General features: G+C 43.0%; 1 protein-coding gene across 1 annotated transcript in view; it reads right to left on the reverse strand.

Annotated features, from left to right (window-relative positions):
* Window positions 1–19076, reverse strand: part of LOC138505094 (uncharacterized) — a 717078-nt gene that overhangs the window by 264857 nt on the left and 433145 nt on the right. The window contains exons 39-40 of the mRNA XM_069625408.1: window positions 13610–13876; window positions 8170–8433 (exon numbers count right to left, since the gene is read on the reverse strand). Coding sequence (XP_069481509.1) covers window positions 8170–8433; window positions 13610–13876 — 531 coding nt within the window. The remainder of the gene's footprint in view (window positions 1–8169; window positions 8434–13609; window positions 13877–19076) is intronic.

Here is a 19076-nt window from a genome sequence, read left to right on the forward strand (position 1 = left end):
TGGCATTGAGGGAGCAGGTGAGTGGGGAATAAGGAAAAAGTTTGGGTATGTCTCGTGGACTCTTTTTCAATGTTCCATGTCCAAGATGTAAAGAGAAAGCCATTATTGATTTTTCAAATACATTTTTCCTTAGGTACATTAGGAGTAAGCAGCCTGTGACTCTCTAGAGGTGTTGGCTTATGGCTCCAATGATCCTTCGCCTTTGACTATATGGCGAAGGGCAGATGGGAGTTGTAGGTAGGGCTGGACGATATATCAACTTTTGGAAATATATTAATACACTTTCAGAATCGATATAGGATGAGACAATATCATTAACATCGAGTTATATACATATCTATACATAATTACATAAACTATCATTTTGTATTTACATTTTGATATTTACACAGCTCTGTGTATTCTGAAACAGGAAGAGTAACCTTGTATTTCCACTTTATTTTGATCAGTGTCTTATAAATAAAAGTGTTTGTGACATCTCACATGTAGTTGGCGGCTAACAACTGAGCATTTACCCAAACAAACATAGTGAGATGTGACTTTTGGTCAATATTGGCCAGCCCTAGTTGTAGGCCAAAACATCCGGAGAGACCAAAGTGGATTCCCCTGAAGCTCAATGAAAAACTGCAAATTTCCTCTTGTTATTGGTCTGGAAGTGGGGTAGAAAAATGTGGAGGTAATAACCTACAGTTAAAGACATTAGCATAAACATATAATCCTTAACAGACCACGGAAGCAACAGCATTACAAAAACGTCTAAAACGTAATGGAAAAGTCATCAAAGAGCAAGTTGCATTGAGTTGATAAGGCAACATGATAGTTATCAACAAATCTTAACATATTTCCCTCACAATTGCAGGAAACAAAAGGGAAGAAGTTGGTATGGATATGAGGACATTAAATAAAAAGGTGGACAAAAAGAGTAGTGATTGCATCCAATATTCAGTCCTCGTAAGCATCCCTTAATTTGCCACACATTCACTTGAAGTTCTCATGATTCCCATGCTCCATGTGGCCAGTCTCCCCATCTCTATTATCCAGTCTTCACCCTGGAGAGGTTACTTGGACTCCAGGTTTCGTGAAACAAGTTTTTTTGCCAGATTCCACAATCTGAGATGAGTGAACAGGAATTTGGTAAAACGATGAATCCTTTAAGAAGAATAGCTTTCAGTTGAGCTGGACATCAATGCTGAGGACCAGGTCTATTAGTTCTTAATCCTCGGCCAGATAGGAATGATATTAAGGCACCATGACATAAAATACATGCAGATGCCCCTCTCTCTGCCACAGTTACATAATTTGGAATCAAATGTCCATTTCCGAGTCCAATGGAGTCCAAGACATATTTTTATTGCAAGAGACAACCAGCCATATTGATGATCAATTTAGATATTGTGCCAGGTCAGAAAAGAGACAGAGACAATATTTTGATATTGCCACTTTGTTTTTTTATTAAATTATTGAAAAAGGGCCTAACTTTTCCAATTGCTATGTGGGTGTTCCCTTGCTATATAAAACATTAAGGTGGTCGTTCATCATCAGGAAGTCATACACTGAAAACAAGTCTGCTGTCCAAGAACTTATCCTAACTGATCCTTCCACTAGTCTAACAAATTAAGTTCAGGAGAATGTCTCCCTTATCCTGATTGTCATTTCACACAATTTTTCTCCTTTGCTTCAGACTTCTTTTTAGTAGGTTAACTTAAAAAAATGTCTCTAGTCACTTTCTGTGTACATTCTTGTAACTCTTTCACAAGTTATTTTTGTTATCCCTCCTCTTTAGTGATTGTTTTTCCAGGAATCCCTATACATTCTCTGGCTTATGGGTTGCTCCACAGTGAAGTGCCTTTTGTACTACTGTAGTATTTTCTTACTTAGTTGTGACATATACTTTTGGTATGCTATGTTCCCCCTCTCTTGGGGTGGCTTGGTTTGTGTATCTTTTCTCTTATGGGCTTCACTTGTCTTCCCTTCATAAAATTCTCTTTCTGGTTTACAGTCTCTGCCTCTTAACATATGTGGTACATTCCCCTCTTTCCAGGGTACTTGAGGCTCAATCTTAATGGTCTCTTTTCCAGCTTTTATGGTGATTCGCTATCTCACATTGTTAGAGTTCAATTTCCTCGACTTTAATTTCATTGTCTCATCAATTCCACTGAGACGATGTTCTCCTGTTTCATAATAGTTCCCCGCCGGTCTTCCGTTTCTCCCGTTCTCCCTGTTACCTTGCAATATGTGGGGGAACATCTCCGGGGTCTGGATTTGCTCGGGTTCACTTCGGTCGTTTACATTCGTAACCTTCTCGTCTTCTCCAGTGTCCCGCTCTGGGGCCTATCTCTCTGTGCGACCTGGTAAGCCTGCGGGTATCTGGACGGTTCGTTGATTTTGCAGCTTTGCGTTTTTTTGCATTGTTGTATGGGTACACTGCCCACCACAAAGTCTTTGTGGTCAAGCCACCCCCTTGATTGGAGTTCCCGTCTCCTTGGTTTCTCTCTCCTTATCGACGCTTGGTGTCCAGCGTCTTGTTCTCGCTCTCAGAGCTGGTCCGAAAGTTGCAAGCTCTGTGTTTTTCTAATTCACTCCGCCTCTCTCATGTGTTACGCTGCCAGAGGACTTCACCTGTTTGCGTATGCATCTCTGCGCTTCATTTTGCATCAGCGTGTGCTCTCCTTTCAGCCTCTTTGTCTCAGTTAAATGTGGTTTCTATTTAAGAGACATACTCTCTTTCTTGTTTGTAACAGTATAATTGAGTTTCTTCTTCAGCCAAGTCTGTTGTTTTTATACTGTTCTTCACATCTGATAGTCCCATGTATGCCACCATGGGGAATGACTTAGGGAGTTATTCACAGAAATGGCATATTGATATTGATATTGTATTTATATCACACTCGTACACAAGTGTTTCAGAGAGCGACAAGGCAAGGGAGGGGAACAGGGGAGAACAAAACAGCGATCTTACTAGGCCCAGTGACATTGAGAATGCGCAAGTGCATGGGAGAGGGGAGGGGAAAAGTGCATGGAAGGGGAGAGAAGTGGAAAGTGCGAAGCAGAGGAGAAACAGATAAATAACAATAAATTAATAATAAAGGCAAGAAACAGTGGTAGTGCAGCCAGCAATTTGCAAGTGCTAGGTTTAAGGCAGCAGACAGGGTAGGTCTGATAAGTGCAGGAAGAAAAGGGGGGGCTATATGGGTACAGATACAGACCCCAGTGCAAGGGGTGGCCCGGAGGCAGTGCAGGAGGGTGGAGAGGCGAGCAGGTACCTGGGCCTGGAGGACAGAGGGTGGCCAGGTGCACGGCGCCAAGAGGGAACAGATCAGCAGGGGAGAGGGGGAGCAAAGGCAGTAGAAAAGAGGAAGGTCTTGAGGTGCTTCCGGAACCAGAGATGGTTCTCCTCAAGTTTTAGAGTAGCAGGGAGGCTGTTCTTTAAAAAACGACTGACTCTGAGGGAGTTAGAGGTAGAGGAGCGAAGAGCTCAAAAGGGGAGGTATTTGCAGAGGGATAGCTGAAGGTATTTTGGACCCAGGCCCCAGAAAGCCTTGTGGACAATGCAGAGGGTTTTGAATTTAATCCTTGCATTCACTGGGAGCCAATGGAGAGATTTCAGAGCTGGAGAGATACGATCCCAGGGCTTGAGGCCAAGGACAAGTCTCACAGTCCTGTTCTGGATTAGTTGTAGAGGGCGGAGAGTAGAGGCAGGTAGATTTAGAAAGAGGCTGTTACAATAGTCCAACAAAGAGAGAACCAGAGCTTGGGATACCATGAGCTTCTGCGGGAAGGTGAGGAAAGGCAGAGTACCTCTGAGGAGGTGCAGTAGGAAATTTGACTTTTTAGAGACCTCAGATATGTGGGCGGAGAAGGAAAGGGTGGAGTCAAAGATGACCCTGAGGTTCTTAGCCTCGCAGGTGAGGGTAGGAGGAGGGCCAAGTGAGGCCGGCCAGAGAGTGAGGGGAAAGGATGGTGAAGGTGTGCCGATGAGGAGGATCTCCGTCTTGCTGGCATTCAGACAAAGATCATTGGCGGCACGCCAATCTTCAATGGCAGTTAGGCCATCAGAGATGAGAGAGGGAGAGGAGGTGGCAGAGGGCAGCCTGAAAATGAGTTGAGTGTCATCAGCGTAGCACTGGAAATTTGAGCAGAAAGCAGCAATGCAGTGGGCGAGCGTTACCATGTATTGGTTGAAAAGCCAGGGCAAGAGGTTAGACCCCTGGGGAACACCACATGTAGAGAGGAAGATAGATGAAAGGAAGGAACCAAGTTGGACCTGGGAGGGTCGATCTGAGAGGAAAGAGGACAGCCAGACCAGAGCCTGATCAGTAATACCCAGGTTTTCACAGAGACGGTTGAGCAGGATGGTATGGTTGACCGTGTCGAAGGCATAAGAGAGATCAAGGAGGATGAGGACAGAGGGAATGTTAGAGTCAAGGTTGGAGAGCAGATCTTCACGGATGTTCAGAAGTGCAGTTTCCATGCTTCTGGCAGCTCTGAAGCCAGACTGGTGGTCATGGAGACAGCCAACAGAATTGAAATGAAGGTTAAGCTGAGAGATGGCCAACTTTTCTAGGAGTTTGCCCAAAAAGGGAGTAATGGAAGTTGGGCGATAGTTAGCTGGACAAAAGGATCAGCTGTGGGTTTCTTGAGAAGAGGATGCACAAGGGAGTGCTTCAGAGGGGAGGGGAAGGATCCTGAGGCAAATGAGTGGTTGCAAAAATCAGCAAGGGCCGGAGCGAGGGTGTCAATGGTCCTTGATTGTTTTAGAGGAACAGGGATGAACCTGTTTTGATGAGGCTTTCACAGATCAGGCTTGTCTGGCGACCTCGTCAGGGGAGAAAAGAGGAAAGGACGAGAAGGATGGTGGGGGGTGGCTAAAGGAGGGTCAGCAAGCACAGATGGAGAGGGGAGAGGAGGGGTGGGGTGGAGAGGGTGGACAGGATGTCCTGGGAGTCCTTATCACCTAAGGGGTGCACTGGCTACCTGGCCACCCTCTGATTTCGGGCCCAGGTCTCCTCCCCCGCCAGTTGCACACCTGCACTGCCTTCATTGCAACCCTGCACTTGGGCACTGTTTTTTCTGTATCCCTACAGTCCCTTACCAGCACTTGACACTTGATGCCTGCACTTACCCTTTACCCTTGCACTTGCCTGCTGCTGGCCATACTTCACTTATTGTTATTTATTCTATTATCCTTTTACTGCGCTGTCCCCTCCCTCTTCCCCTCGCACTCTCCCCATCCCCCTTCCTGTGCACTTGCGCGATCTGAATGACACCTGGCCTAGTAGGATCGTTGTCTGTCTTCCCTCTGTTCCTCCTCCCTTGCCTCGTCGCGCCTTGAAACACTTGTGTACAGGCGCATTATAAATGCCATATCATATCATATCGCCTGGCAGTCAATATCACAAAGCACCTTAAAATTTGTAGGAATGAGTATTGAAATAGGGAGAAGGACTCACCCCAGTTCCAGTGCTTCTGGTGCTTCCGCTCACTTCTGCTTTTACTATAGCCAGAGGAATTATGGTAGAGATTCGATTTTCTAAATGTTCCTCTTTAGATCATACAACCGGAGCATCGGGAACCATTAGGGTAAAAATCCCAGGAGCGCGGAGCAAAGCTAACAGGGCCAACCTACCTGTTGCACTCTGCTGTGATCTGCTGCAAGCTGGGCTGAAATAAGGAAAGGTCGTCCTCCACACAGTGAGCACTGAAAAAAGGCTGTGACACACAGGTCGGCTCAAGAGTCTGCAACACGACCAACACACTCGACACACTGTGCTGCGCTCTGCTGCAAGCCGGGCTGAAATAAAGCAAGGTCCTCCTCTACACAGTGAACACTGTAAAAAGGCTCTGTCACACAGCTCGGCTCAAGAGTCTGCAACACAACCAACACACTTGCTGCACTACGCTGTGCTCCGCTAAAAGCCGGGCTGAAATAAGGCAAGGTCCTCCTCCACACAGTAAGCACTGAAAAAAGACCCTGACACATAGGTCGGCTCAAGAGTCTGCAAAACGGCCAACATACTCACCACACTCGGCTGCGCTCCGCTGCAAGCCGGGATGAAACAAGGCAAGGTCCTCCTTCACACAGTGAGCACTGAAAAATTACTCTGACAGGTCGGCTCAATAGTCTGCAACACAACCAACACACTTGCCGCACTCCGCTGCGCTCCGCTGCAAGCCGGGCTGAAATAAGGCAAGGTCCTCCTCCACACAGTGAGCACTGAAAAAAGACTCTGACACACAGGTCGGCTCAAGAGTCTGCAACACGGCCAACACACTCGCCGCACTTCCAAGTCATTTGAATGATGACCTTCACCACCAGGTCAACAGTAGAGACAATCAGCGCTGCTTTTGTGTAATATAAGAAAATATGAGGTCTTTTTTTCTTTTGGTTTGCGAGATTGCAATTTAGGAAGAGAGCTAAATTAAGTCAACGCCTAGTTGCTCTATACTTTTTCAGATCCACTTAAATTGTGACCTAGCTGAGAGCTTGGTCAGAAAAATTTACATTAAAAATATCCACTTTAGTTATGTCAGCACCAGTGTGTGGCTGGATAGTTGTCTGTTGCCAATATCTACTTTGGTTATGTCATCCTTTCAATTCCTTCATAGGCAAAGGTAATTGATATGGAATGAGCTGTCAGGTGCAGTGCAGTGAACAGCATGCTCCCTCCTGACAGGTGTGCCAGTTTCCATGTGTGCACAAGGCCTAACTGCATTACAAGACCCTGTAGTTTCTTTATGCCTGGTGTCTGGTGTCTGACCAGCTAGGATTCTGTCCAATTGTTTTTCAGATGGTAGTTTGAAGTCCCTACCTACCAGCAAGTAAGGGCATTTGTGAAAGTCCCATAATATTATATAGAATATCCTTGGAGTGTTTGTGTGTAGAAATATGTTACCTAGAGAAACTGATTTTTTTTCAAAATTAGGATGCAGGATCAAATAATTAGAGACTGGATCATTTCCTACCCGTTTCTGCCCTCCATGTTGTAGGGATACAACTGATTGTAGTGGAACTCAACCCCCACCACTCCCATCTCTATTAAGTCATCTCCTTTGCAATTAAATGTGTCTCCAGGAGCAATTGATGTCACGCCCCATACCTCCTGGACTACTCCAAGTAATGGGTCGAGAAGCCAATATTTTACAAAGCAATATTACATGAACTAGAGCATGTTCTTGGCTCCATTTATTCTGGCTTCATGGGTATGTTAAGAGTAGCTACTGACAACCTTCCAAGAGTTCCCCTTTTGCTGCAACTGTCTCACTTGTGTGGTCTCCGCACTAGGATCATCCCCACCCAGAACCCTCCCGTATTGTTTGTGGTTGTACAGATGCATTTGAGTGTGCATTGGCCATTGCTGTAGCCCTTTTACTTTTAAGGGCAGATTTGCACAGTTCAGTGAGCTGTTTGTATGATATACTGATTTTACTTCATTCATTTTATATTGCCCCATTGCACTGCAGCAGCATGCAGATTCCCAGGAGTCATTTGTCTTGTATCTTCCCATAGGTTGTGGGTCCTGGAACTACCAGTGCTGCCCATGTTTCTGGTGTATGCAAGTGGCATAAGAAGGAGCATCAAGAACATGCACCAGATGAAAAGTGTAAAGGCAGGAGCTCATGAAGCAAGCCCACAGGGCCCATGCAATATACACATTTTAATATCAGGAAAATATGCATGGTAAATAACACACTTATCAAACAGCAGGACTGTGATGAATAAATGCTAACATAACATTAGGCCACCAAAAATCATTGGCTCAGTATATTAATCTAAAACATCATCACCATTAACATCAAATTGCGCAATTAATCAAGGACAAACAAGAAATAAGGTGTAGAGGCATTACTAATGAGGATCCTTCCTATTTTACATATTTACTTCAAACAGTACTGACAATGGGCCTCATTACGAGTTTTGCAGTGCAGGAAAAAAGTGGAGGTGATTCCGTTACCTCAATTTTTCCACGGTATTACCACTGGCGGAATTAGCAGGTTTTAATACTGCCTAATTTTGGAGGTACATTGGAGGAACTACCTCCTATTACTTAAACCTCATAAACGTGCAGGTAAAATTCACCATGAAGTCAAAAATGATTTTCTGTCTTTATGTATTGTGGCTGTTTTGACACTTTCGACAATAAATCTGTACACTGCAACATATACACTTACTTGTTACTTCCGTCACTGGATCTGATATCTCGTTGTAAGGGCCGCTGGCTGTTGTGATTGTGACAGTGTATTCCCTTCCAGGGAGCAAGCTTGTGAAAGTAACAGGCTGCGCAGTTGTGCTGTTCTTGGTTTGGTTGACGGCTCCTTGAATGGCGATAGTGTATAGTTCCACGATTCCAGGGGGTTGGTTCCAGCTGATCTGCAGGGAACTTGTTGAGTTATTGTTTATGACAGTAATATTCTCAGGTGGTATCCGTTCAGGCCCTAAGGAGGAAAAGGTCAGATGTCTCAATAAACTCTAAATTGTTGAAGCATTGAGACCCAAATCATAATAGATATCACAGATTTCTCAATAACTGCATTAAGGGTCACCAGGATATGCCTAGCAACTCCCGGGGTACCCACAGGCACTTCCTGCCACTCCTGGTTTGGCATCCGAGAGAGGGGGTTTGGCCTGCCCGAGCTCACCAGCTGTTGAAGAAATGGGTAACAGAATACCCCTGAGGTTAGACCAACTTGAGACTGATTGACCAGTTCAGGGGGTGCATAACTGGACCAACAATGTATAGGCATGTGCCTGTGGTGCATGTTGATCAGGCTGTTATGCTAGGGATTGCTCTGTATACTGTTTGGATTGAAAGAAGAAGGAATAGCCATAAGTGTTAGAGGGTATATGTCTACAAATTAAGAACGCTTTGTTCTTCTGTCAATAACTAAATTGCTGACGCTGTCTAGCAATTTTTATAATGCCTGAGGTAAGGAATGCATGTTTGATTATATCTTAGTGAATATTGGATGTCATCAATGAAATCTGCACATAACACAAGAGTATATGCTTTTAAACTGCAGTGGGAGCTGATAGAAGCACCACATAGTTTTGGATGCATATAATATAATGGCAGCACTGGTACATGTGTGAATGCACCTTACAAGTGATTGTAACTAAAGCAAGGATAGGTGCTGGCAATGAGTCCATTCAGTTAAATAAAATATGTATTCCCTTCCTTGTAATAGGCAAAAATATGTCATTCTTGTAGCTGTATTTTTCAATCCGAGACAGTATGCGTTTCACTCTGATAGATATTGTTTAGCGATCATCAGCGCACTTTGAAATAGCAAAGTGATATAGATGGCACAAGTGAATTAACTAATATCAATTTAAATAAATAACAATATTGCATGAATTTCATTGTAGGTAATGTGAAAGCACTTTCTTTTTAAAAAGATAGTGATGTCTTTAGTAAACAGAAAATAGAGAAAGAATCACTATGTGCTTAAGAATTGAAACCTTAAGTGGAGGCACATATATTGAAAGAATCAGATCCAATTAATCTCCATCCCTTGTGGAGAGCGAGAGCCGCCGCCCATCTCTATGCTGAAACCTGCATGCACATGCATAGTAATGTCAGAGTGCTAGAACAATGAGATGGTGAGCAAGCTCTTCAAGGCCAGAAAAATGCAAGGAAGTGAATGAAAACGAGCAAAACCAACAAGTATTTGTTGCTATTGAAAAATTGAAGAAATTAACCTCTACAGGGTGCATAAACCAACACACTGAGAACACATTTATACCCATACATCAACATGCTGGAAGGCAAATTCTACCAGTGTGTCTGTAATTAACACAATGTATTATGAGAATCCTGTTATGAGCCAGTGCAATCCAAAATCTAAGTAAATAAAATAATGTTAGAGGGACCAGAGAGTTTACAGACAACAGGAGTGACGGCGTGATTCACATTTGCAAACATTGGCCACTGTCACCTTGGCTGGGCCATTGTGTGTAATTTGTTGGTAAAGGGTCATAATGGTGCATGTTGGGCAGTGTACACGAACAATTAGACTCATACATTTCATATTCATATTGTGTAAAAAATGATCTGCCACTTTAGTTAGATGAAAAGTTTGAAACATTATAGCAATTAGTACAAACAACTCATCCTTTATATCTATAACTTTAATAGGGTAGCCAGGGCAACATGGCATAAAAGGTGCTCTATATTTTTTGTGTAAAGTGCTTGAATTTGTAAAGTTGAGGGAGGTTCTCACACAACTTGGCCCCTACATATCAACTAAGCCAACATGGTATTGCTTGGAGTTACTTAGTTACGGAACCAATATAGTATAAAGTGCAATGTGTTTTGTGAGCAAACAAATGCATGCTGAAGAAAATATGCTTTGACAAAAAAGGGAATTAGATGAGGAGGAGAGTGTAGGAAAAAGGGTGTTCATTGTGAACACTCAATGTGTAAACGCAGTCAATAGACATAATCAATATTATATGCAAGGAGAACAAACGTAATCCCTAATTATTTTGAAAGAAAACATAGATTTTAGTATCAGAATTGACACAGACATTTTTTGTCATAAAAGCAGAGTTTTGGAATCATCAATGTCCATGACTCTAATCTGTCTGAGATTCAGGTTAGAGGCCTCTCTTGCCAACGTGCAGCGAACGTCTACTGAAGCGAACAATACTTGATCACCCTAAAATGATTTTTGTGGAGAGGACTGATTGAGCTACCAACATTCAATTAGTTACAAGTATATTCCCTTGTAGCAACATTGAACATTCACTTGTAGGAACATTGTAGGTTTAAATCTGAAGAAATGGCGAAGTAAACATATGTTTTACCACATAGAAATTCTATGTGTTTATCCTTGACCAGCGGGCACATTTTAGAAATGGCACCTTTAAGGTCCCTGGAACATAATTGGAAGCTGTGTTGTTTCAGTAGCAGTAGAATTAAAAATATCTCGGCATAATATGGCGTTTCATGGAATTGGTCACATAATAGTAATATCACTGTTCTGCACTTAAGCACCAGGTCCAGTAATGCCCCCCACCCTTGTGAGGCTAATATTGCTTTTTTTAAGTTGAGAAAGGACATGTACAGCTTTTTGCAACTAAAAAATAAAAATTCAAAACAAATATGGGCGCCATGGATCAGGAGAGGGGGGACTACATGTTGTCCCTTCTCTCTTTTCATGCATCTGAACACTCCGGGAACACTAGTGCTCGCAGCACCGGCGAGGGACATAGAAGCAGAAGGTAAGAGGGATGGGGATGGGAGGGGGCGAAATGTGTGGATAAGGAGAGGGGTTTGGGGAATGGGGACGAGGGGGATGGAGGGGCACTTACATCACTATCTGGAGGAGGAAGATGGTGGCCTCCAGCTCTGAGGAGGCTCACAACTGGTGCTTTACCATGTGGCAAAGCCCCGTTTCTGAGCCTACTCATTGGCTGGGAGGCCAAGACCATGCCCCTGGCAGGTGGTAATATAGAATTTGCAAAAACAAGGGGGTTTCTGGGAGTTTCTCTATTACTGGCAATATATCCCAGGTTAGAGTCTCAACCATAGTCTTTAGCTCACCATCCTTTCACAGAAGAGAAATTTCCACTACACATCAGTCTTTGTCCTGCCCAAGGGCCGTCCAGCACCAAAATGCCTGGCAATTCTCTTCTGAACAAGAGTACCAACAGCAACCCCAGACACGTGTTTCGGCCTGGTTGGGCCTTGTCAGTGAGGTGGAGCTGTGCCTCTATAAGAACAATGAGCAAGGGTTCCAAGTCTGGATTACCCTAGTAACGTAGGGTGAAAACCAAAAGCTACTTAATATGCAAAAACAAGGGGGTTTCTGGGAGTTTCTCTACTACTGGCCTATATCCTAGGTTAGAGTCCCAACCAGAGTCTTTAGCTCAGCATCCTTTCACAGAAGAGAAATGTCCACTACACATCAGTCTTTGTCCTGCCCAGAATTCTCTTCTGTGAAAGGATGGTGAGCTAAAGACTCTGGTTGAGACTCTAACCCGGGATATAGGCCGGTAGTAGAGAAACTCCCAGAACCTCCTTACTAGGGTAATCCAGACGTGGAACCCTTGCTCACTGTTCTTAGAGAGGCACAGCTCCACCTCACTGACGAGGCCCAAGCAGGCCGAAACACGTGTCTGGGGTTTCTGTTGGTACTCTTGTTCAGAAGAGAATTGCCAAGCATTTCAGTGCTGACTGTCCTTGGGCAGGACAAAGACTGATATTTAGTGGAAATGTCTCTTCTGTGAAAGGATGGTGAGCTAAAGACTCTGGTTGAGACTCTAACCCGGGAAATAGAACAGTAATAGAGAAACTCCCAGAACCCCCTTGTTTTTGCATATTAAGTAGCTTGGGGTTTTCACCCTAAGTTACTAGGGTGATCCAGACGTGGAACCCTTGCTAACTGTTCTTAGAGAGGCACAGCTCCACCTCACCGACGAGGCCCAACCAGGCTGAAACACGTGTCTGGGATTGCTGGTGGTACTCTTGTTCAGAAGAGAATTGCCAGGCATTTCAGTGTTGGACTGCCCTTCGGCAGGAAAAAGACTGATATGTAGTGGACATTTCTCTTCTGTGAAAGGATGGTGAGCTAAAGACTCTGGTTGAGATTCTAACCCAGGATATAGGCCGGTAGTAGAGAAACTCCCAGAACCCCCTTGTTTTTGCACTAATACAGAATATTACAATTTTGTTGTAATCTTTGATATATGTTATATATTGTGATGGATCTAGTCGTATTCAGTTCTCGTGTAGAGGAATTATTTCTTCTTGGATCACAGAGAGCAGCAATGATATGGGGCCGTTTTGTGCCTTAAATCAAACAGTTGTTTGATATTGCTTCTGCATTATTTCATATTTATTTCACAGCCAACTCTCGCAACAAATTATGCTGAAGAAGTAAAGCTGATATCCTTAACATTATGGTTCAGGATTAGACTTTTCTTACGTAATGAATAACCATTTCAATGTTTCTAGGTTAAAAGTGGAGACAGCCAAGTAACAGTTTGTTTAAGGAAAATATTCCCAGAAAACACACCTTGGTACCACTACACAGACACATATTTGGAGAAAAAACCTCAGTAGTGAAAGCTTCCTTTTTGTATGTTTTAGCAATTTATGCAGGCAAAGGGGCATTGACATTTAAATATTTGCAAAACATTGAGGCATATGATGGCATCTTTCCGTCAAAAACATGTGCACATGGATTGTACAGACTATTCAATAAAAAGCAGAAAATATTAATTTTTGTCATTTTTGTTTCAGCTTTAAAGCATCAATAATTGCGAGTCAGGCAAAGGACATCACATTGGGAATATTGAGGGGTGCTGATGGCAACACCCATAAAATCACAGTGAGCATCTGTAGCAAAAGAACTGGGGCAGTCCTGTTATCATCATAGCTCCTTTTAACAACTGCCTTATATTTACCATTGTAGAGAAGCAGTGGGCGTAGTGAACAGCTCTTGGACTATTACGTTTAGCTTATTGCTAATAAAGAAAATAAATTCACAAGATCACCATAGGTTTTGGAAATACTGAATTCATATTTGCTGGTACAATGTCAGAGAACAAGTAAATCAGTGTAGGGAATTCATGAACACAGTATACAAAAACAGAAACTCAACTTACTTGTGTATGAAGATATGATAACAGGCAAACTGATATAATTACCAGCAGCGACTGTCACAATGTGTATTGTGTAGTTTGTCCCAGGTACCAGGCTCACAAGGGTGGCATAGGCAGTGCTGTTTGTGACACTCCAAGCCCCCTGTGAACTACTGTATGTGATGCTGTAAATGAAATCTGCACCAGTCATATTTGCAGCAGGCGTCCACTCAAGGGAGATTCTGTTTTTCTGCACATTCCTCAAGCTCAGGAACTCTGGCATTGATGGATCTATGGAGCATGAAAATATGTCATGTATTAAATGAAATGAAAGATGGAAGTGAATCGATTAATTGACTATGCTTACCAGGGATGTCCAACTGCAGGCAATGAGGGCCGGAAAACATGTCAGATTGTCGGGCTATCCCGCATAAATATTCATGAGATAAATTTGCATACAATATTTCTAAATTCATGCTAATTTATCTTATGAATATTAATCAGTGATATACTGAAAAAGGCCAGGTTTGCAGCCCTGGGGGCTTGGAGTTGGACACTCCTGATGTAAACAGTAGGATATAGGATACACCTCTGCTATTGAGACAATTACATATGGAATCACATTTTTTTTGTCAGTGCAAACTCTGTAATAAATATGTTTAATAAATATGTATTTGATACACTTTAACAATATGACCTGCCCCTCTTTGCATGAGCATCGGAGTACTTCATATGCAACACATTGGCAATCAATAATGTAGCAGTAACGATGGAGATTACAGAGGGATGTAAATAGGGCAGAGCCAGGATCAAAGACATGAGCTGATGGCATTGAGGAGAGCAGGTGAGTGCGGAATAAGGAAAAAGTTTGGGTATGTCTCGTGGACTCTTTTTCAATGTTCCATGTCCAAGATGTAAAGAGAAAGCCATTATTGATTTTTCAAATACATTTTTCCTTAGGTACATTAGGAGTAAGCAGCCTGTGACTCTCTAGAGGTGTTGGCTTATGGCTCCAAAGATCCTTCGCCTTTGACTATATGGCGAAGGGCAGATGGGAGTTGTAGGTAGGGCTGGGCGATATATCAACTTTTGGAAATATATTAATACACTTTCAGAATCGATATAGGATGAGACAATATCATTAACATCGAGTTATATACATATCTATACATAATTACATAAACTATCATTTTGTATTTACATTTTGATATTTACACAGCTCTGTGTATTCTGAAACAGGAAGAGTAACCTTGTATTTCCACTTTATTTTGATCAGTGTCTTATAAATAAAAGTGTTTGTGACATCTCACATGTAGTTGGCGGCTAACAACTGAGCATTTACCCAAACAAACATAGTGAGATGTGACTTTTGGTCAATATTGGCCAGCCCTAGTTGTAGGCCAAAACATCCGGAGAGACCAAAGTGGATTCCCCTGAAGCTCAATGAAAAACTGCAAATTTCCTCTTGTTATTGGTCTGGAAGTGGGGTAGAAAAATGTGGAGGTAATAACCTACAGTTAAAGACATTAGCATAAACATATAATCCTTAACAGACCACGGAAGCAACAGCATTACAAAAACGTCTAAGACGTAATGGAAAAGTCATCAAAGAGCAAGTTGCATTGAGTTCATAAGGCAACATGATAGTTATCAACAAACCTTAACATATTTCCCTCACAATTGCAGGAAACAAAAGGGAAGAAGTTGGTATGGATATGAGGACATTAAATAAAAAGGTGGACAAAAAGAGTAGAGATTGCATCCAATATTCAGTCCTCGTAAGCATCCCTTAATTTGTCACACATTCACTTGAAGTTCTCATGATTCCCATGCTCCATGTGGCCAGTCTCCCCATCTCTATTATCCAGTCTTCACCCTGGAGAGGTTACTTGGACTCCAGATTTCGTGAAACAAGTTTTTTTGCCAGATTCCACAATCTGAGATGAGTGAACAGGAATTTGGTAAAACGATGAATCCTTTAAGAAGAATAGCTTTCAGTTGAGCTGGACATCAATGCTGAGGACCAGGTCTCTTAGTTCTTAATCCTCGGCCAGCTAGGAATGATATTAAGGCACCATGACATAAAATACGTGCAGATGCCCCTCTCTCTGCCACAGTTACATAATTTGGAATCAAATGTCCATTTCCGAGTCCAATGGAGTCCAAGACATATTTTTATTGCAAGAGACAACCAGCCATATTGATGATCAATTTAGATATTGTGCCAGGTCAGAAAAGAGACGGAGACAATATTTTGATATTGCCACTTTGTTTTTTTATTAAATTATTGAAAAAGGGCCTAACTTTTCCAATTGCTATGTGGGTGTTCCCTTGCTATATAAAACATTAAGGTGGTCGTTCATCATCAGGAAGTCATACACTGAAAACAAGTCTGCTGTCCAAGAACTTATCCTAACTGATCCTTCCACTAGTCTAACAAATTAAGTTCCGGAGAATGTCTCCCTTATCCTGATTGTCATTTCACACAATTTTTCTCCTTTGCTTCAGACTTCTTTTTAGTAGGTTAACTTAAAAAAATGTCTCTAGACACTTTCTGTGTACATTCTTGTAACTCTTTCACAAGTTATTTTTGTTATCCCTCCTCTTTAGTGATTGTTTTTCCAGGAATCCCTATACATTCTCTGGCTTATGGGTTGCTCCACAGTGAAGTGCCTTTTGTACTACTGTAGTATTTTCTTACTTAGTTGTGACATATACTTTTGGTATGCAATGTTCCCCCTCTCTTGGGGTGGCTTGGTTTGTGTATCTTTTCTCTTATGGGCTTCACTTGTCTTCCCTTCATAAAATTCTCTTTCTGGTTTACAGTCTCTGCCTCTTAACATATGTGGTACATTCCCCTCTTTCCAGGGTACTTGAGGCTCAATCTTAATGGTCTCTTTTCCAGCTTTTATGGTGATTCGCTATCTCACATTGTTAGAGTTCAATTTCCTCGACTTTAATTTCATTGTCTCATCAATTCCACTGAGACGATGTTCTCCTGTTTCATAATAGTTCCCCGCCGGTCTTCCGTTTCTCCCGTTCTCCCTGTTACCTTGCAATATGTGGGGGAACATCTCCGAGGTCTGGATTCGCTCGGGTTCACTTCGGTCATTTACATTCGTAACCTTCTCGTCTTCTCCAGTGTCCCGCTCTGGGGCCTATCTCTCTGTGCGACCTGGTAAGCCTGCGGGTGGTGTGCAGTCATAATGTCGACATCAATAATGTCGACAGTCAAAATGTCGACAAATTAATGTCGAAAAACAATAATGTCGACAAACAAAAATGTCGACATTATTCGATATTTTTTCGACATTAATTTAGTGTATGCATAAATAAATAAATAAATATATATATGATGTGTTGAGTATGAGGGGTGGTTGGGGGGGTGTGGGGGGGTGGCAGGGGGGTGTTGGGTGAGGGGGGGTTGGGGGGGGACCCCCCCATAGTAAATACAATTTTTATTTATTTAATTATTGAATAAATAAATAAATAAATAAATAAATAAATAATTGGTATGTGTTGAGTATGAGGGGTGAAAGGGTGGTTGGGGGGGTGTGGGGGGGTGGCAGGGGGGTGTTGGGTGAGGGGGTGTTGGGGGGGGACCCCCCCATAGTAAATACAATTTTTATTTATTTAATTATTGAATAAATAAATAAATAAATAAATAAATAATTGGTATGTGTTGAGTATGAGGGGTGAAAGGGTGGTTGGGGGGTGTGGGGGGGCGGCAGGGGGGTGTTGGGTGAGGGGGGGTTGGGTGGGGGACCCCCCCATAGTAAATACAATTTTTATTTATTTAATTATTGAATAAATAAATAAATAAATAAATAAATAAATAAATAAATAATTGGTATGTGTTGAGTATGAGGGGTGAAAGGGTGGTTGGGGGGTGTGGGGGGGGGTGGCAGGGGGGTGTTGGGTGAGGTGTTGATAGTTTTAAGGGTTTATAGTCATAATGTCAAAAAAAAAAATGTCGACATTTTTTTTTCGACATTATGACTTTTTACATTAAAAGTATAGAATGTCGACATTATTATTTTCGACATTATTTTTTCGACATTTTTGTCTGTCGACATTTTTTTGTCGACATTATGACTATAAACCCCTGCGGGTATCTGGACGGTTCTGGACGGTTCGTTGATTTTGCAGCTTTGCGTTTTTTTGCATTGTTGTATGGGTACACTGCCCACTGCCCACCACAAATCCCTTGATTGGAGTTCCCGTCTCCTTGGTTTCTCTCTCCTTATCGACGCTTGGTGTCCAGCGTCTTGTTCTCGCTCTCAGAGCTGGTCCGAAAGTTGCAAGCTCTGTGTTTTTCTAATTCACTCCGCCTCTCTCATGTGTTACGCTGCCAGAGGACTTCACCTGTTTGCGTATGCATCTCTGCGCTTCATTTTGCATCAGCGTGTGCTCTCCTTTCAGCCTCTTTGTCTCAGTTAAATGGTGGTTTCTGTTTGAGAGACATACTCTCTTTCTTGTTTGTAACAGTATAATTGAGTTTCTTCTTCAGCCAAGTCTGTTGTTTTTATACTGTTCTTCACATCTGATAGTCCCATGTATGCCACCATGGGGAATGACTTAGGGAGTTATTCACAGAAATGGCATATTGATATTGATATTGTATTTATATCACACTGGTACACAGGTGTTTCAGAGAGCGAAACGGCAAGGGAGGGGAACAGGGGAGAACAAAACAGCGATCTTACTAGGCCCAGTGACATTGAGAACGCGCAAGTGCATGGGAGAGGGGAGGGGAAAAGTGCATGGAAGGGGAGAGAAGTGGAAAGTGCGAAGCAGAGGAGAAACAGATAAATAACAATAAATTAATAATAAAGGCAAGAAACAGTGGTAGTGCAGCCAGCAATTTGCAAGTGCTAGGTTTAAGGCAGCAGACAGGGTAGGTCTGATAAGTGCAGGAAGAAAAGGGGGGGCTATATGGGTACAGATACAGACCCCAGTGCAAGGGGTGGCCCGGAGGCAGTGCAGGAGGGTGGAGAGGTGAGCAGGTACCTGGGCCTGGAGGACAGAGGGTGGCCAGGTGCACGGCGCCAAGAGGGAACAGATCAGCAGGGGAGAGGGGGAGCAAAGGCAGTAGAAAAGAGGAAGGTCTTGAGGTGCTTCCGGAACCAGAGATGGTTCTCCTCAAGTTTTAGAGTAGCAGGGAGGCTGTTCCAGAGGGAGGCCCCAGCCGAAGACAGAGATCTATCCCCAGCTCGTTTCTTTAAAAAACGACTGACTCTGAGGGAGTTAGAGGTAGAGGAGCGAAGAGCTCGAGAGGGGAGGTATTTGCGGAGGGATAGCTGAAGGTATTTTGGACCCAGGCCCCAGAAAGCCTTGTGGACAATGCAGAGGGTTTTGAATTTAATCCTTGCATCCACTGGGAGCCAATGGAGAGATTTCAGAGCTGGAGAGATACGATCCCAGGGCTTGAGGCCAAGGACAAGTCTCACAGTCCTGTTCTGGATTAGTTGTAGAGGGCGGAGAGTAGAGG

The sequence above is a fragment of the Ambystoma mexicanum genome, chromosome 11, assembly GCF_040938575.1.
Source record: "Ambystoma mexicanum isolate Mex_15411 chromosome 11, UKY_AmexF1_1, whole genome shotgun sequence".
Lineage (NCBI taxonomy): Eukaryota > Metazoa > Chordata > Amphibia > Caudata > Ambystomatidae > Ambystoma > Ambystoma mexicanum.